Genomic DNA, 23,530 nt, shown 5'->3' with positions numbered 1-23,530 from the left:
TTGTGTATCTTTCCCATAGTAAATTAGCATATTTTCTCATGTGACAAACAAGCCTTTACATATTTGGTGTGTTGAGAAAAACTGGAGACTGAAGACCTGGACATTGCAACAATCGATTTATTCTTGTAACAAAAGGTTTCATAAAAACAAAAACAAAAAAGAGTAATTTGCTGTCAAACCCAGCCCATCCTCACCAAATCTCACACAAAAGGAAAGTCATAATAAACAGGAAACTATTTACAGGTCTAGCTCAGTTGTAGAAATGTTAAACCCTTGGCGCACCAAAGTCATCAGGCATCCGTTCAATATTGTACCTGGATGAAAACAAACAGAAACAACCATTTTAACTGTGTTTTTGACGAAGGAGTCCAGAATAACAATGTTGTGCAAAAAAGGCACACGGATAAAAGCTGCCGTATATTTAAAGCTAACGTAAGTAAAAGGTATTACCTGTGGTTTGAGATGTACATGATGGGTACACCGGGGATCTTCCTGACTCTTCTCTTCAGATCTCTGTCCACAGTGGCCAGGATGTAACACTTGTGCTGTGGACATATATTTATGCTATTGATATAAACTGTGCCAAAAAGTGCCAAAACTAACATGCCATACATGTATCCACTAAAATTATATAACAACTTGTTTTAAATATGATCAATTACACCTGCGCCTTTTCTGCTATGGCAAGCCAAAAATGCCTGGTCTAGTGCAAAAAGACCATTACTTAACATATTGTACGGTATTAAAAAGAACAGACATAAGCTGGGGCCGCATGTATACAACAGTGCGTGGGATCCCCACTAAATGTTTGCGTACGTTCAAGGGAAGAAATGCATGTACGCTAAAACATATTCAAATTTATAAAACATGCGTACGCCTGCCAGTGAGACATTTCTTTTTTTAAATCCTGAATAAACCTGTAAATGTGTGCAGCTGGTTCAGCTTCTAATCCCGACCTGTACAGGCCCACATTCAACAATAAATAGTCAATACAGAGCACTTTATGAATGTTGCTGCATAGAAATGAGCTGTTGTTAAGTGGGTCTTTACGGTAAATCCCGGCAACTATCAAGAGGAAGAACACGCTTTCACTCCTAATTCTTCCATTAGTCCAGTCCTAATCGCGTCCGAGTATCTATCGTGCAACATAAAACCTCGCGAGTGTCTCCGTTGTATTTATGTTTCCAGCAATCGGACTGATTGCTATCAGATGATCCCGACAAAGTGGAATCCACCACTCATTTTGAAGAAAAAGAGCTAGTTTGATAGGTGAACACAATGTATCTATTTACTTTAGTTTTCTTCTGACATTATGATTGGGACTGATGATGATGATGATGAGGATACGGAGTAATCGTTGAGCGACAGTCACCATGGTTACTCCTCTGCTCCAGGGAGCTGTGATACTCGCACTAGACAGACTTTTACAGTTTGTCTGTGTACAGTATGCTGTATCGGTCAATGTGGAATAAACCATGAATGACGCTTGTGTTCCGCATACTCTTTAACGCTAGTTGATTATTTCATCAGCTGCTCCACAGCTGACCACGAGTGCCGGTTTTGCAGTCTCTCCAATGCGCTGAGGAGAGCAGACGGCGCTGATAAAATATGAAGCAAAACCTCAAATATAATTTGAGGTTTGAGTTGGTACATACCTTTTAGAATTGAAATGTGCTTACAGTTATAGCTCACTAGTACAAGCATAAATAACACTGCTGGTTTGACTGTTAAAGATAAAGAGAATATAAAAGTGCAAAGTAACAGGTATGAAGAGAAATTAAATGTTAGAGGAATCATATCATATTTAATTTCTAGTCTGACTTCAATTCACCATCTGAATCGCAAATTTCCTGAGTCTCCAAAATGTTCGTACGCATGGGTCAGAGTTTTTGTAAATGTGCGTACCTTCTCCCGTCAAGGGTGTCTTTATAGATCACGACTTTTGTGTGGGAAGTGCCGTACGCCTCTTTCAGGCCCCGTTTTGTGCGTACGCAACGGTTATAAATGAGACCTCTGGTGTGTTAGAGTGAGTTCAAGGTACAGACAGGAGCAGTGTGGCTGCATTGTCGTACACCTGCAGTATTAGTTATTTATTAATCATGAGGTTTATAATTCTGTTTTCATTCTATTAATGGTTATTGGCATGATCATAATTACTATTATAAAAATAAATCATGTAATACCATGACATTTTCCGAGACGGTTATCTCAACGTGAACATCTCATACCATTAAAACCCCAATAGCAACAACTGAACATTCAATCACATTACCTGTGTTACCCTTTGGACTAAACAGTCATCGGCATATGTCCCCTTGTGTGTGCACGGGAACCGTTCAAACCGTGGATCCTTGGATATCCTGCCATCACAAAAACAGCAAACTATGTTATTATAGGGTAACTTGTGAATTCATGAGTTCATACCCCAAGTGCAATTATATATTCAGCTGCTTGTACCTGAGTGCGACTCTGTATTTCATTCCAAGCTTTTCAATCTCAGCCATCACACAGTCTGTGATACATGGGATACCTGGATTGGATACATTTGCAGAAAAAAACTAAGTATGAACCATCATGACTCACTATATATACTGTATAAAATTAAATTGAGAAAATGGTTAAGATCATCATTAATATTTACGACTTGACAATAGTCCTTACATTTTGCATACAGGCAGTCCATCATAGACTGAACAATGTCCAGTTTGGCCTTGATGGAGAAGTTGATGAAATTGGTGTCTACCAGAACGTGGTACGGTGGACCAAGCTGAGTATTGTACTGGAAGAACAGACATGATGGGTACTTTGTCCTGCACAAAATGTTAACAGACAAATAGAAAATAAATCAAGGAGCCATCCACCTCAAGTTCTTCATCATCTTATTCAAACCGTTGTGTTGCAAACTTACACTTCTCTCTCCTTGAGCAATGAGGGATCTTTCTTCTTTTTCTCCTTTGGTTTAGCTCGGTCCTTCTCTTTTCTACCAAGAAAACAATGAGTTATAGTGCTTGCACACACTTTTAAGATCCCCACATACTGTAAGTATGTAGCTGGATTAAAAATTGACTGACTGATACAAAAAAAGGAGAGAGCCACTGTGGAAACTCACATTCTGTTATCCTTCGGACTTATCATTCTCTTCATTGCAGCAAACTTCTTTGTTTTCTGCTTCCCCTAGATTGAGCAAGGTAAAACACGGATACATTAATTACGACCAACATAAAACAACCAAGAGTTTTATAGCAGGAGAGAACACCATCTCTCAAAGACTTACGTTTAATCATTAAAAAACTAAACCGGACATTATTGAAGCATTTCTTCGACAGCAAGTCATTGTCAACAGTAGTTACACAAACAAACACTGAATGTATTAGCTAAACAGCTAAATCTAACTCGGGCTACATTCAGGATCGCAACGTTTTAAGGAGCGCGTGGCATTTAAATTCCATCAATGTTGAGACCAAGATGGATGAATCTAAATGATACATGTAGACAAATAACTAATTCCTTTCAGTAGCTGATGTTGGAAGTGTAACGTTAGTTACATTAAGTTAAAATGACTGTGCGTTAGGTGCTAGGCTAGCTCATTTAGCTCAGTGGCTTGCCTGCTAAAAAGCTTCAACGTCAAATAAATAATAAACTCAATAACTAAAAGGGGATGTCAATTATCAAGACAGTCGCGATGTAACGCAGTTAAAGGTTACATACCATGGTTTATATTTGAGATCACAGATCTGAGTAGAACCTTCTCCTTTCCCCCTCGTGTACTGTATGGACCCGATTACGTGTGACGTAATCAAGCCTCGACACGTTTTCTGCGCATTTCCCGGCTGCTAAGCTAACGCTCAACAGACGAAGGTACCGTTAGATGCAGTGTTTAATATAATATATTAATGATATTTTTAACACTAGCAATTGTGGTCTGTGTTTGCTGTGCACTGTCGAGCGGTGTCTTGTGAACGTGTCGTGCTGCGCGTCCTGATAACCGCTGTGGGGTCGGCGACAAGCTTGTTGAAATGCCGCTGACGTTGTTGGCTAACTTTGCTGCTAGCATTGTGCTCCGGTTCGCTGGTTGCTGTAGCTGTGGCTGTTGGTCGCAACGATGCTAACAGATGGTAACATTCGCCTCCAGCTTTACTCCGCGAGCCAGGTGACAATAAATCGGAGAGAATCTACGATGTGTTGACGATGATGTTCCGGTGTGTTGTAGTTTCTACAAACGTCATTCAAGCAACTGTCCGGTAAAGTTCCCCAAAGCTGACCTCTGTGTCGCTCATTTAATTAGCTTTGTGGTTGTTTATAACGGTGGATGACATTTAGAAACGTTGTGACACCTGAGCTCACACGCAGAGACGGTGCATCATTCCGTCCCATCGCCATCCTCTGGACTGTTGGTCGGATTGGATTAAGAGTGTAATTAGATAACTGGCCCGGCTTCTTTGACTTTGATAAGTTGTCAGGGCTGAACAGAGTCTGGTGAGAGTTGTATGGTCATTCTTTCGCCAAGTTGTTCATGCATATTTCAGTGCTGTTGATTTCATGTAATGTAATTTTCCCAACGGCCATCACTTCTCCAAGGTGACACTTGAACATTCATGTTTTCTTGACAAAGCGGTCTATTGTGAAGCTCCTCTTCGGCATGCTAATGTCCCAATGTTCCTCTTTCAAATGCATTTGTTGAAATTTAAGCATTTTGGTCTTTATTTTGGTCTGCTCGTTTCCCGCCTAAGCAGTATCTCTCCAATTGTAGGAAACTCGACTTGCCCCCTGGTGAGTGGCAGCTTTTCTTTGAGCACTGAGGGTCTGAGTGAAGGCTGAAAGATGGTCTGATGGACCGCCGCTTCTTCCTGACCTTCCTCTTCTGCTCAGTGTCGTGGATCTTCTTCTGGGAAGTGCGCTGGAAGAAAGGAAAAGAGAGTCAGATTGAGGAATGGCTCCAAGGACATAGCCTCTCTCAATACAGGCACCTGTTTGAAGGTCAGTGTCTTACAGTCATCTTCATTTAAGATGTACTTGGCCAATGCAGTGTAGCTGTTTGGTGGGTAGTCTGATCCTCGGGTGAAGTAAGCAGTTGTAGCTTCAGTGACCTGCACAAGGACACTTCTGCCAGACAGGTCATTACTTGAAACGTTCTGGTTCCGATGGTCTCCCCAACCATAAGCTTATCCAGTACCTTTCTGAGCTTTTGCAGAAATAGCAAATATAAGTCTTGTGTCTAACTGGACTTACCTGTTAAATGCAAGGCAATTGTGTTGCTTATCACAGATTTTGGTTTTGCCCTTTTCAGGCTTATGAGATGCATGTGTGCATGGACAATCAACCAAGGCTTAAATGTTTGTTATAATAGACTTTCATCAGTATTTAAGCATGAGCTGGGGGCATTTCCGATGCTGATTTGTTGGGCTGCATGTGATTGGGGTTTTTGATGTGCTGTGCATGTGTCATCCAGATGTACAGACACTGGAGGAACTGAGTCTGAGTGCACTGAGCCGTCTGGAAGAGGTGGTGAAGGAACAGCAGTGCTGGAGGAAAATTGCAAAGGCCCACATCCAGCTGCTCCGAGACTTTGCCTTGCAGGAGTGGCTTTGCTCACAGAACCTAGGGCACTATTACCATACGTAAGCAATATAAGGGCTTAACTTAAACATGAGTAGCTTTTCTTTTTCGGAAACAATTTCTTGTTGGCTTGTCATGAATGTTTGTTTTTCTCAGCATATATTTTTTTCTTTGTTTGTCTTGGACTGGTTATGTGGTCATGTTTATGCCAGTTAACACAGGATATATTTACATATGTCCACTTGAGGGCAGCCTCGCCTGACTGAGTTTGCTGACTGAGCTGTGGAGGCTGCATTGTTTCAGAGGGTCACTGCAGTAAAATGTATTCTTTAGAGACTGTTTGTGTGAGACCCTGCAGCAATGCAGGTGTTTAAGTATGTGTGTTGTGTGCTCTATATTGATGCAGCCAGAACCGGCTATGATAAGTAGTTGTTGCATTATGGAAATGCTGCCTCAGTCAACAAGGTCAACTGTCTTTCTCAAACACATAGTCATATCGTAGTCATCATGTGTCTCAGGAAAACAGTTTGATATTGGTAAAGGGACACTTTCTGAAGGTCATGTCTCTCCTGCTATTGCTCCCTCCCGTTGCCATTTTGATTGACTGACTGGACTTTCAACCTTTTATTGATAACACAATTATGACATTCAGTCATTCAGAGAAGAACTGTGCATGAACAGAAGATGATCTTTGCACTGATTTCTTAGCTAAAATATACTGTAAATGGGGATTGGTTGCATATTCACATACACCTCTCATTACTTCTCAGATAAATAGTGTAATTATGAATAAGATGATAAAATAGATACAATTATATACTTGAATAAAAAAAAAAACTGAGATCTTTTTTTTTCATTATCAGAGTAATCCATCACAAACACAGTGTAGATAAGCAAACAAGCCACACAATATGAACTGGATGCAACAGCGTGCTGCTAAATTCCCTTTTTTTTTTGATATATGAGAATATATAAAGAAGGAAAAGCAAAAGTCAGATACTTTAGTTTTGTTGAAAAATCTCTTCTGTTGTCACTAAAATACTATTAATGCTTAGGGTTGCAAAATTCCGGGAATATTATTATACAAATAAACTTGGTATTAAAATGAACATGGCTTCAGTTTACCAAGTAATCAATATGCTAGGTAATGACAAACAGTGTTGGGAAAGTTCACTTTCTACATGAACTAGTTCGGTTCATAGTTCATAATTCAAAATGTTGAACTAAGTTCACAGCTCCAAAAAATTAACTAGTTCAGTTATTTTTTTCAATATGTTGCGAGCTATAATTGAAATTGATATCTGTCTGCAATACCGCTCTTGGCCTCTACGCAACTCAGCGCTCTCACACTTGCCAGGCATAGGGCTGAAACGTTCACATGCAACACTAATGACAAAGACGTTAAAAAACAACAGAACATTTTATGTTTACGTTTATGTTTCTGGCAGACAATGTTCCCAACCAGCTGCATTCAGGGTCCAGCTGAGCTAGGCGTGCATAGTCTTGTTCTCAACTACATTTAAGTTCCCTGTTATATGCTTTTGCAAAATAAACTTCTTTTTTTTTCTTCAAAATTCCCGTGGAAACTTTCTGGAAATTTACCGGAAACTTTCCGCCCCTTTGCAACCCTAATCCTGCTAGACGAATTTCCTCTTTTCAGTAATTATCAAGATAATATTGTGTGCTACCATAATTTTAGCTGTTAACCACACAATGAAAGGTGAATTGCAGCACAAGCCAGTTCCAAAGCAAAGGTAGTAGCTTGGCATAAGCTAAGCATTTTTCTCTCCTGTGCTTATCGAAACCTTTCCAGTCCTTTGGTAAGGCTTGGTAGAACATGCCACACCCGTCTCGCTACACCCTGTTGGCATAACTGACGAGTTGAGCTGATAACAAAGATACTTTTCAATGTGGAGAACCTGTTGTGTGCAGTCAATAGACAGGAAGTTAGCAGTCATGTTGGGGTTCTATTTATAAAGGCTGTACTTATAAAGTAATTTAGCTTTGCTCCCATTCCTGTCAATCTACTTCATATACATTCACTTTTGTTTTCCTCTGCAGACTGAAGACGTTGCGTTGTAGGAATCTGGATGATCTGGCTCAGTTTGACAGTCAGCTGCAGCTGTCTCTAGCTGGCTGGGGATACTACTACGAAGACTATATTAAGTTGTCGACAGGCATCAAGATTCTCCAGAACTCCAGGAGGAGTCGTGACCAGGACTACGAGATCCGGCTGGTGCACAGCCTTGCTGTGAGGCGTCCTGAATGAGAAGTGGACAATCGGTGAGATCCTGATAATTTTCTGCCTTAGACTGTTTAGTTTGGTTGCTTTCCACAGCTGCAGATTATTAAAAGGCATTTTGATAGAAGATGTAAACATAAGATGGATTGGACCATTTGGTAAGTTTTGCTAAGTGTTGTTACTACAAGAGTCGCATATCATTTGAATGCAGGGGAATGAAGTGTTGTAATGGAGAAGTTCAGTGTCGTATCATCTCTGTGTACAGCCCAACATCAGTTTGTCTTTTTCTCTCTCAAAACCACTGTATTCCTTCACATCAAGGATAAATGTAGGGTTATATGAAACAATACATGTGTTTCACTTTATAGCATTCTTATTACTTTGTGTAGTCTCATTCAGGGCCTCGATTTAAACATGCATATCACATTTCAAAACTGGCCACTTGAATTACACCATTTCCTGACTTTTTTTTGTTGCTTCATTTGACACAGGATACCATGTACAATATAGTGGCGCTGATGTCCACCCTGGAGTTATGTATTCATAAAGTAAAACCATAAAGATTTAATCAGCAGGCTCAGAGAAGGAAGGAACTGTGTATTTTATCTATTCATTGGTACAATTTCTATTTGTCTTTTCAGCGGGAGCTCTCATATTTGGCTGTACTGTGGCGCTGTGCTTCTTGATAAGGGACCTCATGTTTTACGTGATTGGTGAGTCCTGTGTCAGCTGTTTGGATCGGGGTTGGGCCTGATATGGCTGGTCTTGGCATTGCTAGCACTTTCTGTTTCTGCAAGCACCGTAAGGCAATACTACCGTTTTTACCAATTGCTTTAAAATATTTGTATAGCCTAAGTATTGCCATAAATCTTAGTCAAACTTTAAACTTTGCTTTGTTTTTGTGATGAATCCAACTTATTTCAAAAGCAAATAAATACCATGCATGTTTTGCAAACAACTTGCCTTTTTGTGCTTCTTCCCTTCTTGCGACAGGTGGAATTACTGTTTCCATCATAGCGTTTGTCTTCACCATTAAGTTCCTCTGTGAGCTTGCAGCGAGGGTTGTCAGCTTCTTGCAGAATGAAGATCCAGGGCGACGCGGTGACCGCAGCATCTACGACTATGTCCGGGGAAACTACCTTGACCCACGTTCCTGCAAGGTGTCTTGGGATTGGAAGGAACCACAGGAAGTGGGGCAGACCATGAGCTTTAGAGTCCAGGTGATACTTGACTCAGAATGTGCCAACGCTAAAGATGTACTGTACCTCTTGGTTCTAGTTGACTTGACTTTCTAACAAGTGGCTTATGCATTGCTGCAGTGTCAAGAATATGTTAAGAAGTCTAAACGTTCTTATGTGGTCTCTTTTGTGCTTCTGTCTTAGCTGTTCTACAAGAATGGCCAGCCTTTTCCGGCCCACCGGCCTGTGGGGCTGAGGGTCAACATCTCCCACATCGAATTGGCTCTGGACATCCCTGTTACACAGGAGGTTCTGCAAGAACCACAGTCCAAATGTAGTAAACGTTGCCTTCACTGTGCGCAAGGCCGGACGCTATGAGGTTGCTGTGAAGCTTGGTGGCCTCAATGTGGCCTACAGCCCTTATTACAAGATATTTCAGCCAGGTATTACTTCTGTGTGTGTTTTTAGATGCAACTCGTGTTTTGTGGCATGTGATTATTAATTTGACACGGTTATATTGCTGATCGCGTATTTTTCTGTTCTTTTATTCACTTCAGGTACAGTTGTCCCATCCAAAACCAAGATCGCCTACCATTTCTCCACCCTGGTGCTAACAAATGGCCAGCAGCACGTTTTGCAGATTGAGCCCAGAGACGAGTATGGGAACCCCACCAGTAACTCCACATCTCTCACAGATGAAGCCAACTACAGTGTCCATGTGCACTCTGTAAGGGAGCAAACCCCTTTTCTATTATCCAGTTCACTGTAATTTGAATATTTACTTTGTGATTATGACTATAAAAATAAAAAAGCCAGCATTTATTTTCACCTTTTTGCTCCCAAATTGCACATTTCACTCTCTTTACAATGTAGCAGAACAGGCTGTAATTCATATTTTGAGTTTTCCTGTTCTCGCAGCTGGGCACGGTGGATGATGACAGTCTGGAGGACTACTACAGTAGGTCAGTGACTCTCAATAAGCAGCAGTGCCAGGTTCTGCTCAGACTGACTCTGAGGAAGACGGGCTGTTTCAGGGCCCGCATCTCCTACACGGACCAGCCGCTCAGCAACGGGGAATTTAACATTATTGTTCTCAGTGGTGAGCAGAAGAAAAAATACACCTCCTATTGAAGAAATCACAGCATGAAAATGCAGTATACTTGTCTAGCCTGATAGCTTGTTTTTCAAAGTCTAATACTCATCCTGTCATTGCATATTACAGAGAATGAGAAGACCTGTGTGGAGAAGAATGTGTCCACTCCAGGCATAAGTATCTACTTCGAGGCATACCTTTACAGCAATGGGAACTACAGTTCTTCATAGGCAGTTACCAGCCTCCTCTTTACTGGCTCCCCAGAGGAGGCCCTCCATGGGAGAAGAGGAGGAGGAGCACGACTCTCCTGTGGAGGACAACCTGAGAAGGTCAAGAAACCAAAAAAGGTCTACTGTTACATATCGCCAAGGTAAGTGGCCAGCGTAAAATCGTTAATTGGTAGAAATTTTGGGACCATAAGGAAGTAAGAAATGTTTTATTTGAGAGGGTTTCACTCGACCCACGTGAATGTAAGGTGATGCTGACTTGGACTTTTATGCCAAACAGCAACTGTCCGTGAAGGAGTTCTACCTGAAAATTATCCCATGGCGCCTTTTCACCTTTCGAGTATGTCCAGGAACGAAGGTAAGCCGAAGTAATGTCAGATATCCTGGAGAACAGGCTACTTTGATGGGGTTTGGCAATCTCATAGTAAACCTCTGCTCTCTTTTCAGTTCACCTATTTTGGACCTGACCCGGTTCACAAGTACCTAACTCTAGTGGTGGATGATGGGATACAGCCTCCTGTGGAGCTCAGCTGCAAAGACAGGAACATCATGGCTGCCACCTTCATTCGCTTCCTGCACAAGAACATTGGTTAGTTTAGTCTTGAGCTGCACTTGGTAAATACTGTCTTTTTGTGGCGACCGTAGCAGTAATTTGATGGTATTGTCCACAGGTGGGCTCTGAAACGTTCCAAGACAAGGTGAACTTCTTTCAACGTGAACTCAGGCACATCCACTCCAAGAGACCTCGCACCAAGACTTGCCTAAAGATCACTCGACACTCCATTCTGGACTCGGTGAGTGCTGCTTTACTGCACTATACCATCTGTGCATTATGAAAACAGCCATGTAATCATAACAATCGTGACGATTTTTGACTCATTTGTCTGTCCCTCTTGCTCAGTCCCTTAAGGCTACAAAGAACTTCTCGGTGTCAGACTGGAGTAAGAACTTTGAGGTTGTCTTTCAGGATGAGGAAGGTAAACAACACATCTGAAATATAGTTGCTGAAGCTTCAGTGTGTCCATGAGTTCTCATTCAATATTGAAATGTTTTGCTGTTTGCAGCAAACACTTAAAAAACCAAAAAGGTCTTAAAATTCCATCGGAATGAAAGTTACAGAAACACTTTCTCTGCAGCTCTGGACTGGGGAGGGCCTCGCAGGGAGTGGTTTGAGCTGGTCTGTAAGACCCTCTTGACACGAACAACGAACTGTTCACCCGCTTCAGCGACAACAACCAGGGCCTGGTAAGTTAGTCATTGCACCTTCTTCCACATCTAAAAACCCACTTATCTTATCCTATTAAAAAAAATAAGAGTGCATTCAAATCCATTCTACAGGTGCACCCGAACGCTGAGCGGCACCCCACCTGCGTCTCAGATGTACGAGTTTGCAAGGGTCGCGCGTAGGAAAGTGCTTGTAGGAGTCGGTGCTCTTGGTGGGGCCTACAAACAGCTGGTCCGGGCTCGCTTTACACGTTCCTTTTGCCCAGATCATTGGCCTCAGGATGAACTACAAGGTATGGAACACAGTACATTCCCACAGAAATATGTTTTCCTCGAACGTTGGAAGGTTTTCATTGTTTACGCTTTGTTGTCAGCTCGTCTGTCTCATCAACTTCCTCAACATTCCTCACAAAGCCAATAGACCCTGATTTGTTTCTTGGCATGATATTATGTAATGGAAAAGATCCAACGTGTTTGGCTATTTATCCAACTTAAGGTTTCAAAGCTGAGAACTAAAGCGACCCAATCATCTTTGTATCCTTCCATCAGATGATGAAATGCTCTGTTATTTAAAAATGCAATTTTTTCCGGTGTTTTCGTTTTATTTTCCATACACAGTACTTGAGACGGATGACCAGGAGTTCTACAAAACTAAAGTCTGCTTCATCCTAAACAATGACGTGAGTGAAATGGATTTGGTGTTTGCCGAGGAGAAGTACAGCACAGTCGGGACAGCTGGAGAAGGTGAGGCAACACTTTGGGAATGAACCTCCCCCTTTTCCCTGATGTAATTTCACAGGAGATAGGAGCAATAAACCAAACAAAAAGAAACCATATTGCTCTTTTGGCAAGCGTTTTTATTAAAGTCGGGGGAGTTGCGAGTTTTCTATAAAGGTGGATGAGGAGAGTTTGATGTCCATGGCCCTTTTTGAAACGTTGTTGCTTGTTATAAAATGCCACACAATAACTGGCTTTGTAACTTCCCATGTCGTGTACTGCTTTTTATTTAGATACATATATATTGCTCCAAACTGTTATTTACTTTTCACTAAAAAGGAGTTGGCCATTAATGCTGTCAAGTGTGTGTGTGTGTGTGTGTGACACCAAGCACCCTTTCATCTTGCCTCTACTGGCCACTTCTCAAAGACCAACACTTTTGCTCTTTTACGAATGCTCTCTGACATTTATATTGTGCCACATGTTCTCTTGCAGGTGGTGGAGCTAATATCAGGGGGATCTCAAATCGCTGTTAATAATGAAAACAAGATTCATTATCTCAACCTGCTGGCCCAGTACAGACTAGCCAGCCAGGTGAGAGATGAGGTGGAACACTTCCTGAAAGGTGAGGAAACACACAGCTGCAGCCTGCCACTTTCTTTGCCAATTCCTCTAATTTGAGATCTCCGGTAATGTGCATGTAATTAGTGTAATTTCCTTTTTCAATTGCAGGCTTGAACGAACTGGTTCCAGAAAACCTGCTAGCCATATTTGATGAGAATGAGTTAGAGGTATGTGTGATGAATATAATACAATCCAGTTGATCTTTAAAACACTGCTGGGTAATAGTTATTTGTTTTCCTTTTTAATCACTTCAGCTGTGATGTGTGGCACCGGTGATATAAACGTGCAGGACTTCAAGGACCCATGCTGTGATTGTTGGAGGATCATGGCACTTTAGAGAGAAAGTATGTCACAGGAACTGTTTCTCCATTTTCTTCAAACTAGCAGGCCAGTGATTACATTGCCTAAGCATTTTTGATTTTTCTGTCTCAACAGGTGATGAGGTGGTTCTGGGCCGTGGATGTCCAGCTTCACCCAGGAGGAGTTGGCGCGTCTGCTACAGTTCACCACCGGCTTCCTCTCAGCTGCCCCCTGGGGGATTCAACACCCTTTGCCCCTCCTTCCAGATCATTGCTGCCCCCCACACACAGCACCTTGCCCACTGCACACACATGGTGAGTAGGAAAACACCGGCAGGTTTTCTCTGTCCTCTCTCGCCTCTCTCACTCACTAGAGGCATACAATGGTCAAAAGAATAAGTTATAGAATATCACCACATTATAAATGTTTTAGATCTACAAATGTTTCAATTATGTGACAATGAGCTTAATCTAGAAATGTTACAGGAAATGCTTGATTGGGATCTAAACATTAGCTGATTGTTGTCCAATTTTTTTTTATCAAGTTTTAACAGCTGTGTCTCCCTACGTACGAACTCCCTATGAGGAACTGCACAAGTTGTTGAAGCTGGCCATCCAGTGAGGGCAGTGAGGGCTTCGGCATGCTCTGACTCTCCCATCACTGGCAACTGTGGTTCCACTCGTTCAAGAGGAGACCAGCACTTGCCCGCTCCAGTTGCACCAGTTTCCTGCATTCATCTGCGTTCAACAGTGGGCTTCCTGGCAGAGAATCACCCCAGACACCCAGAGAATCACCCAGACACCCAATCGATACTCTCTTCAGGAAGGAGACTGGGACTTCGCATTACGGGAAGTCCCCAGAAGACTGTCCTGGAACTGGAACTCAACATATGAACTCTAATGCTACTGTTTGTAATATAAAATATCTTGCTTTTTTTAAAAAAAAGGAAACAGGAACTGCTGTAAAAAGGTGATGGTTTGGGCTAGTTTGTATTGTCTTAATGCTAAAGTTTGCTTAGTTTTTATATGTTTGAAAGACCCAAGTTTATGCTAGAGGAAAGGCCTTGAGTATTACTTTAACTGCTTCTTTTGCATTTTGCAAACATGAGGAACACTTAAGTACAACAACGGCCTCCATGTGATGTGGGCGACATGTACAGCAACTTTGGCCTTATACGATCAGGGACCGGATGTGTGTTTGTAAATATATAATATCACTCTTTATTCCAATACTTGTACATACAGTGTGTATACATAGGTTATCATCTTATTACCTTTTTCGGTTTGACGTTAAGGGAGAAGGGATTTCTTATTGTTGCACGTTTGATGGATTCATTACATCTTTTTTATTTTATTTTTTCCTCAAAGAAGGAAAGGGTTTTTTTAAAATAAGCCAAGTAAATTTCTTATTGTTTATACATGTTTTTAACTTATTGCATCTTAAACAATTATTTTGTGTTTACCCTGTTTGTCGCGGAGTTGTAAATGTTTTTGTTATGTTTTATAACCTGACATTATCATGCCCTTTGCATCTGATTGTATCCAGAGAGGTGCATAGCTAAGAGAAGCATAATCGGCAAATAGTAAAGTAAAAGGTTTATTACAGCATTTCTTCTAGTTCATGCAGATTGTCTTTGTGGATGTTGGGAGAGAGCCCATATATAACAAACATGTTGTTATATATGCTGTCTCCTTTTCCTGTTTTCATTCACAACCTGTTCTGGGTTTACCTCAGAGTCTCCCCGATGCCACCTATTCATTCACCCTCAAGCACACATGGTCAAGCCTGCCTCATCCATAGCTGCTTCCTTCCTTTTAGTCATATTATCCCACGTCCTTCAGGGAACTGAAGCATTATATCAGTAGAGATTATGTCCCTAATTGTTTTGTTTACTATAAACTATTTATTTTGAATGTTAGTGTTGTCAATATCCTGAGCCCAACAGAGTTGTTTTTCTCTTTTTTTTTTTTGCTGTTCATAATTGTGTAGAGATTTCCTTTTGCTTTTCCCGAGTTTACATGTTCAGTAGCCATTCTGTACTCGTCTGTGTGCTGCCAGTCATATGGTTTGTAGAGCGTTTATGTAAACTCATTGTTTATATTCAGAAGCAAAATGAAAAAGTTAATGGATGATTTCGTCTCAATAGTATTATGAAACATCAACATGTTCACATTCCCCACAGAGCACTCTGGGTCCAGTTTCACTCCTCACATTCATCTCACCAGTCGGCAGCAAAAGCTTGACTGGGCCACCAACAGATTTAACTTCATGATTGTTGACTGGAGTTTGCAGCATGTTGGGGATTTCTTTGCGGTTGCGCGCCAGTCAACTCGGCGTCCGCGTGGGTTAGTTTGATGAGCATTTGCGAGGTGCTTTAGCTGGCCTTTTACAGTGTTTGAGAGGTTTATAAGAGGATTCTATGGAATTGTGTTTATTTGGGTTGTGCAATGTTGTCCTAATCTACTGAGAGTGTGGAAAAAAGTGCTTAATAAAAGGTTCCATGAAGGGGTGTGTTTTCTGCACCAGTACCAATGGCTAATATCACATTTACTAGAAGTAAACGTAGTTTAAGCATTACACATATTAGCTGTTCCATTAGATATGTCCATTATAAACAAATATGAAGGAGGTTTGTCCCGTAGTTTTATGTTTTTGTTTAATGTTTTGATTTCCATGAGCATATACTACTCCATTTGTGTTTTTTTCTGGGTTAGACGGCCTGAGTGTGACTGTAGATATTTCCCTCTGACCTTAAAACTGGGATACTTTTTTCTTTCCTTTTTTTAAATGCCAAGCCTCTGCTGGCGAATGTTTGAGATTCTCTGCACTGCAGGTCCTTTTGTTTATGGGAATAAAAAAAATAATGGAATACATTCTTACCCCATATCTCACTTTTTGTACTTCATATGTTGATTGTGTTAAAACCTGTGTGATCACACACAGCCTCTTACACTTTCAAGTCTGGATTTTGACTTTGAGATTGTTTGTGGTGCTGAGCATGCAGACCAGTCCAACAATTGCCAATAGCATTCTGAGAGGGGACTAAAGGTGTACACAACATAATTAATAATGTTCACAAAGTGTAAGCCTTTTCTCCAGGTTAAGAACAGAAGATGTATGGTTCGTGACGACTCATCACTTGTAGCACTATTTTTTTTTACATGGGACAAGGTATTTGATTATATCGTATATAAACACATATAAAGAATCATCTAAACTCATTTGATGAGGTTTCACTTCTCTGCCAGCAGATTGCATGTTTCAGACACCAGGGGGCAGTGGCTCGACACGTGCCATTACCAGAGGACACGTGCTTCCTCCGCTGTCTTCTGGAGGGACAGCTTGGCAGCAGTATGATGCGGAGCTTTCCTGTCTTCAGCTGACCCTTCACAATTTCAGTCTTCAACATTGCAGACATTTCTCATTTCCCCCATGCACACACAATATACATACCTCACGAACACGTGAAAATAAACACAGTTCATTCAAACCTGCTGGTTTCACCTCAGCTGAAGGTCTAATGGAATTTTGAGAGCTGTACTGTGTATGAAATGTGATAACACCGAACTGAAAAACAAGTGCTCCCTTTCCTTTCACCATGGTGGCATAACTGACAGCCGTATCAGCACAAGATGTGATAGGAATATGCTCTTGCATTGACTGAATGTTTGCTTCCTGAGTCATACAGTGTCTGATGATGACCTTTGAAAATGGCTTTGCTTTGATGGCTGTGGACATGCAGGCCCTGTGGCCCTCCACGCTGCACCCACGTGTTGCTGCCGCGTCCCCTCACTGTGGTCTGAACACTATCAGGAGCAGGCTGAAAGGCATCTTGAAGTACTTGGAGGCCGGAGTCCCGTTATTTGGTCTTGGCATACACCTGTGCATTTGCATAATGATCTCTCTCAAATTCCCCCCCTAGGAATGCTTGCTAAAGAGGGACCACAAAATCAGAAAGTCATCCTCTCACAAAGAATAATGTACCATGTTGGCCTGGTTGTCCCTCCCCAGAGAACTCGTGGGAGATCGCTCCACAACGATACTGTGCATTTTTGTAAATTCATCTGATGATACTAATTCCAGGAAAAAACATGTTTTTCTGACAAATTTTCCATGTACTATTCTATAACATCTCCAGACCTGACTAGCTCGGTTTTTGGGGTTCGGGGGTTGCCAAGTTCCGGGGGTGAGCCAACCAAAGAATGTATACTTGATCGAAAACAGTGCCTTCATCGACCCATCTCTGAGTCAGACACCCTGCCTCTGAGGAGATGTCCATCAGCTCCTCTGATCAAAGATAGTTCTGCTCAGACAGTAAGTCACAGGGCAGAGAACACAAACATGGCACGCTTTAAGTATCTTTGGATCTTGAGCACTCTCCCTCCTTCCTGCTTGAACAGCAATGGGCTTCCCATTCCAACATGCAGGTCCTCATTACCTGATTGGACGCCACTGATTAACTGCCAACTGGATTGGCTGCAGGTATTCATCATTCTGCGATGATTTTGGCTGATTTTGGAGGCAATACTTAATTCAGCGTGTTGAAGGACAGGAGAGCGTTGCTCCAGCAGCAGGCCTTGGCCCTGAGTTCTCCCCAGGAAGTTTAACTTCACTGTACAGTGTTCTGGACTTCATGTTTCATGTGAAAGGTTCCTTAAGGTCTCAGTACGAACACTAGGCAACCTCAGGTTTCTGTGCGTGACCATGCTCAGAGCAGGAGAGAAGAGATTCTCCTGCTTCTTTCCCTAAAATGACTCTGACTGTCTGGCATTTTTGGGAGGGGGATTCTGCCTCAGCTGTGTTGCCTGTAGTTACCCTATCAGGGTCTTTACTGGCTTCCCTTTATGATTGGCTCTGCAGTCGATATTGTTAAGGGTTAATGTGTAGAAATGGGCGCGGGCGACTAAGTGCAGCAAAGGAATGTATGGATGGGATATGGCTGCTGATTAAAGAGGTTTTCTTCCTCTTCTCTGATATTTCACAGCTTCTCTGTTGCTCCTATCAATCCTCTGTGATTTAGGTGATGAGACCTGTCTCTCAACACCCGAGCCAAGATGCTGCAGGTCCACTCTGAACATGTGCAACTAGCAGCACATCAATGAAAAGGCCTCACATTCCTGGATCAGAAACTGGACTGCCAACACATGTTTTGTTTTTGAAAATGATATAAATGTCCATGCGTACACAGCTGAGGTCAGACACAAGCAGAAGCTTACAGCCGCAAGCGGTCTTGAAGAACTGCAAGCGTGGAGATTAAGTGTCCCCTAGCTGATGGCTGTCCATGTTTTATATGATGTTGGAGAGAGGCTATTGATTCATGGGGTCAGTTAACCTGCTGGGATTTGCAGCTGTTTTATATTCTGTGTGATGGAACACATTTCAGCTCTTGTATTTCCTCTGTAAAGACAAGGCATCTAATGTAATTCTGTTTCAGAAACTCCTCTCTGCTGCTCCGCCCTTGTTATCAGTATGTGTGTCACCATAGAAGGTTTATAGGCTGTGAAGTGAGATTCATTCTGATGTCTGTGTGTAAGTGTGTAAGCAAACTAAATGTTTTGGGCCGTGAAGTGGCGTGGCTCTAGGGGATGGATATGCAAAGTCTGTCGACCATTTTGATCCGGACTGAAATACGTGAACAACTATTTCATAGATGGCTATGAAATGTTGTACAGATGTTCATGGCCCCCAGAGGATGAGTCCTAATGGCTTTTGTGATTCCCGTAGCAAATATGTCAGCAACTAAAGCAAATTTGTCCCTTCACGTTTGATCAAGTGCCAACATCAACCTTTCAATTTATCCAATACTGTGGTTTATGACCAAATACTTACACAACTAATGATAATCATATCAGTCTCAGATGCGCTTTATTAAAATTGCTAAATATGAAGAATATGCTGAGCATTTAGCTCAAAGCTGCTGTTCCTATATGTACGGCCTCATAGGACCGTGGTCCCGGAGACTAGCTGTAGACTCTTAGTCTTCAATGCCCGTCTCCTCATTTCCATGTCCAAATTATCCCTTTAACTGTACATGCATGTAAAATGCTTCATATCCTTCCTAAACCAGAGAGAAGAACAGCGTGGTTTACAAGACATTCTTTTGATGTGATGTAAAGCTGTATAGCAGAGTCTCAAGGTCAGCACCAAAGTCACTGTCATTAATCCTGACTTCCACAGTTATAGGAATAGAAGAATAAGCAAGGCTTGATGGAATGCTTGCCACCCTTAATGGTCTTGAGTGTGCCGAAGCCTGGCGGACACTGGCCAGTAGAGCCTGGCATTGGCCCTCTTTCCAACCACATCTACTAGAAGCCAGTCGAGCTGCAGGCCACTGGGTTGATCCTGAACACTGAACGTCTACATTCAGTGTTCAGGTCACATTTGACCACACATCCACATGGACTGAGCCAGGATGCTGCGTTTGTTGGCATTGTCCAGCCTGAAATAACTCTAAATGTATGGAGATTCAAAGAGTGTATCACTAGATGTAAAATGACTGTGCGTTACATTAAAAAAAAAAAGATTTTTAACAAGCGTGAGGTTTATAAGTTACCGTCCCGCTGCGCCTAAACCTCATAAAGTAGCTGGACTTGGAGTATCCAAGAGCAACTGCACTGCAGTACCTATGGTTCCATATTTGTGAATGAACCACCGTATTGGTCTGTGGTTTGGGCCACACCACAACAATGTGGAAGTTGGTCATCTTTTCATCCCACAGTTTGTCAACTCTGACTTTCTCCAGTTAGAGGATGAGGTTTTCAATGAGTTTCACTGACCACAGCCGTGCAACCTCAACAATAGCCACATCTGGCCTCCACATTTGCCATTTCCTATTGTGTACAGATCAGCTTACAGTGTGTTTACAGTGCAGAGCAACATATCACCTCCACCTTCACTGTGCCGTGAAGTCCAATCTGTTGAAAGAAAAACCATTTGACAGCAGCATCAAAGACGGGATGTTAATAGGATTTTGCATTTGCTTGGCTCAGAGAAGAAGTGTGTGAGAGTCTGAACATGTCACACTACATACTGTTGAATTTACTCAAGGGGAACTGCCTGAAACCAGTGAGTTAGAGATGTATATACAAAAAAGAGAGGTACAGCACACCTGCTGGAAACTGCTGATTAAGGGAAGCGTGTTCCAGTCCGCTGCCAAGTCATCCTGAATAAGGATGGTCGGCACAGGAGGGACCTCCCCGTTGAAGCAGGGGAACAGGCCGAGGCTCTGTTTGAACTGACAGAAAGATTGACTGCATCCTATCAGCCGCTGCTTCCAGGACGTGTCACTCAGTAGATAATGGCAATCTGCCGCCTAAACCCTTTGAGAAAGAGACGTGTTTGCAGCCTGTTTTTATTTCAGATATGTTTTCATGAATAGCAGATTCACATGGCTCCACTGGACAGTCATTGCTGCATGTAAAAGTTGGATTCACTGTATGTAATCATGAGGAAGGCACAACATGATATTTTTCACAAATCATTTCTCCTGCAGGTCCCCGTCCTCATAAAGTTATCAGGTTCCAGGTGCAAGGCAGCCTGCAGAGGACATGATGTAACTCATCCAGGCTCAACTCTGCTTTCTGTGTTAACATTGTGGGTCACGGCAGGAGTCCCTTCCTGTTTAAGGGTGTCAGCCACCCAACGGGATGATGAGGAAACCATCCAGGACACTCTGGGGAGGATGTTAAAGGCCAGAGACAAGTGAGGACATGAGAGAGGCCACGGACATGGCAGAGAGTGTTTGCTTTGCTCCGGGTGTGAGCTATGCAAGGATCTGCCTGTATATTTGTCTTTTAATGGTGAATGGTTGAAACGAGGCTCTGCAGAGGAACCCCCATCAAGGGTCATCACACTGCTACACCAAGAATATCAGGGAGAAACATGTATTTTTAACTGTCCTTTAAGGCATGTGAGTTTAAAGACCTTTTGCTTCTTCTCATTTGCGGAACACATGACACATTTGTTTACATGATGAGATATGACTCATTCTCTTTGAGTTATTTCAAAGAAAAGAGTGTTGTGTTTTATGCTATGACTGTGGGAAGTTAATGGGTCTTTGTAGATAAGAGTCATCTGGCACTAACAAAACAAAGAATGCATTTATGCGTTACGGTTTTCAACAGACACATCAAATTAAAACAGAACAGAATGCAACAGATTCAGATTGAGATCCAAAAGGGGAATGGTATTAAATGCCGGCATGAGGTCAGTCAAAGAAAATACATATTCCTGGGCTGACATGCCTCTGATTTGTTTACTTTGTTGAGACACACCTGGAGAACAGGAAAGCAGGCCCACCAATGATACTGCCCACACTGTGAAATGGTATCTTCAGCCATTACTGTTATCATTATCAATCAAATTTGCTTTCCCAGCTTTACTCCTGTGAATTTGCCAACATGTTTCAAGCCATTCATTCCAGACTGTAATCAACATGTCAAAGCCAACCTGCTCGACAAGGACATCCACATTTCATCAAATATACCCAGCACTGTCCATGGACTGTGGTTGAGATAGTTTCTATCCGCTGGATTAATCTGTGATCTTGTTGCAGTCTTTAGAGAATGCAACAGCAAGATTTCTGTGGCAAAGTAAACATTACATCAGCAAAGAATTTGCCCAGAAAGACCTCTCTAAGGACGCTTTGAATGGAAATAAACTTCCAAGAGTTTCCATTCAGAATCGTCAGACACCCTGTGTTTATTACCATATAAATATGAAAATCTTCCATTTTATGTCTTTTGCTAAGCATGAAAATGACGTAATAAAGGCTGTTATGCAACGAGAGAAGTTCCTGGGTGTTTGCGACAAGGAGATTGAGCTATTTTCTGTTTAGGTTTGTGATTAACAGCCTCCAGGTTGTCTCCAGATGTGGCTTGGCCTCAGACACATACTGAGTACATTTTTTGATCAATTCCCCAATTACAGAGTGACCCAATACGACACTATCCATCATAAGGGATGACGCAGTGATCTAATAAGTAGATCCGACTCCTCGCTGCAAACATGGAATCATTCTTTATGCTAAATGATGGACAGATGGTTGGGCCCTCTGCAAGCAATCACAGCAAATGATTACCAAACTTCTCATCACACACTATCAACTGGTGAGATGAAAACAATAGGGTGGTGGAAAACAGTAGGAGGAGGAATTCGACCATCAGGGCCTAATATTAGCCAGGCCTTTCTTTTTGTGGTGACTGGTCCACAGAGGAACCCTTTGTTGTTTTATTAAAACTGTTCACTTTCAGATGGAAGTTGGATTAATCAACCAACAAACAAAGGGTTGTTCATGACTATCAACTACATTGTTCCATTCCATTTTCCATTTGCCCATTTTGAAATCCCCTGCTGGCTTTTAAACAATTCCCAAACACAAAACCTGGTACAGAACAAGATGTGCAAAGATTTTAAACCAGAATTTGGTCTGAAATCCATCTAAACCTCCCACGCAGTCTTAAAATAGAGGCCCTGTGATTAATTCCTCTGGGTTATCTTATCTCAGGGGCCAATGCAGTAAAGTAGAAACAGTTGAAGGACAATTTCTGACGTTATCGCTTTGTTAACAGCTCTTGATAATTGTCACGTCTGTCCTCGTGTATTTTTCTATTCAGTTGTCATACTGTTTTTATTAATTTAGTCAATAACCCCTTCCTTAGATCAACACGGTTCTGAACTGTGCCAAGACTGTCCCTGAAGAATGAGTCTGGGTACTTATTCTGCATTTGAGAGCACATATTACAGAAACAACACTGGATCCCTTATCATAGTCAATTCACTCCATAATGACAGAGTGAGTACAACCTTCATATGCTCTTGTGTTTTTATGCTTCATTGCATAATATATTACTGGCGTCATGCATCTTAACAGTTGTCATAGAGAACAAACACTGTGGAAACCCTGTTTCTTATCTTTGACTAGGAGTGTAATTTAGAGTTTAAAAAAGCTGGTGGCTGATATATTATACAGTTGAGTGTATATATCAGGAACAGTAGTCAAATGTATATTTAGCCATTCAAGTTACGTACTTAATTTCAAGTTGTATATCATTTTACTTCCACTATGCTACTCATATCTCACCACATGAAGAAAACGTACTTCTTTGTGTGTGATTGAAGTTAAGAGCTCGACTAAAAGCCAAGAATAAGTATAGCAAAGAACTTCCTCATACAGATAAAATAAACAGAACAGAATATTTAAATTAATGAATGATAGAGGTGCTAAAAAGCCATCGCCAGGCTAGTTGCTTCCCCATGCTTCCAGTCTTTGTGCTGAGCTAAGCAAAGCTAACCAACTGTAGCCATTTAACGGACAAACATGAGAACGGTATCAAAGTCCAGCAAGAATGCAAACGATATAATTATTCCA

The 23,530-nt window shown here is 41.8% G+C and overlaps 2 protein-coding genes across 2 annotated transcripts; one reads left to right on the top strand and one right to left on the bottom strand.

The window, feature by feature from the left end:
- Window positions 1-99: 99 nt before the first annotated feature.
- Window positions 100-3,806, bottom strand: fcf1 (FCF1 rRNA-processing protein). The gene is made up of 8 exons (XM_034563265.1): window positions 3,709-3,806; window positions 3,110-3,174; window positions 2,909-2,980; window positions 2,662-2,810; window positions 2,458-2,530; window positions 2,273-2,360; window positions 451-545; window positions 100-314 (listed from the first exon to the last, which is right to left on the bottom strand). The coding sequence occupies exons 1-8, from the start codon at window positions 3,709-3,711 to the stop codon at window positions 266-268; spliced, it is 594 nt and encodes a 197-aa protein (XP_034419156.1). The 5' UTR covers window positions 3,712-3,806; the 3' UTR covers window positions 100-265.
- A 4,633-nt stretch (window positions 3,807-8,439) lies between these two features.
- arel1 (apoptosis resistant E3 ubiquitin protein ligase 1) lies at window positions 8,440-14,536 on the top strand. Its single transcript, XM_034563266.1, is given in 32 exon segments — window positions 8,440-8,511; window positions 8,792-9,018; window positions 9,181-9,306; window positions 9,308-9,419; window positions 9,534-9,703; window positions 9,895-10,075; window positions 10,199-10,296; window positions 10,298-10,379; window positions 10,382-10,438; window positions 10,575-10,654; window positions 10,744-10,887; window positions 10,971-11,090; window positions 11,198-11,273; window positions 11,433-11,486; window positions 11,489-11,541; window positions 11,635-11,653; window positions 11,656-11,723; window positions 11,726-11,778; window positions 11,780-11,817; window positions 12,142-12,242; window positions 12,244-12,264; window positions 12,733-12,862; window positions 12,970-13,032; window positions 13,116-13,159; window positions 13,161-13,205; window positions 13,297-13,320; window positions 13,322-13,375; window positions 13,377-13,439; window positions 13,441-13,479; window positions 13,706-13,735; window positions 13,738-13,776; window positions 13,778-14,536. Coding segments are annotated over 32 exon segments (2,460 nt in total). The 5' UTR covers window positions 8,440-8,495; the 3' UTR covers window positions 13,811-14,536.
- The last annotated feature ends 8,994 nt before the right edge of the window (window positions 14,537-23,530 follow it).

The sequence above is a fragment of the Cyclopterus lumpus genome, chromosome 22, assembly GCF_009769545.1.
Source record: "Cyclopterus lumpus isolate fCycLum1 chromosome 22, fCycLum1.pri, whole genome shotgun sequence".
Lineage (NCBI taxonomy): Eukaryota > Metazoa > Chordata > Actinopteri > Perciformes > Cyclopteridae > Cyclopterus > Cyclopterus lumpus.
Note: the sequence above shows the minus strand (reverse complement) of the source record. Positions and strands in the feature narration are given on the sequence as shown.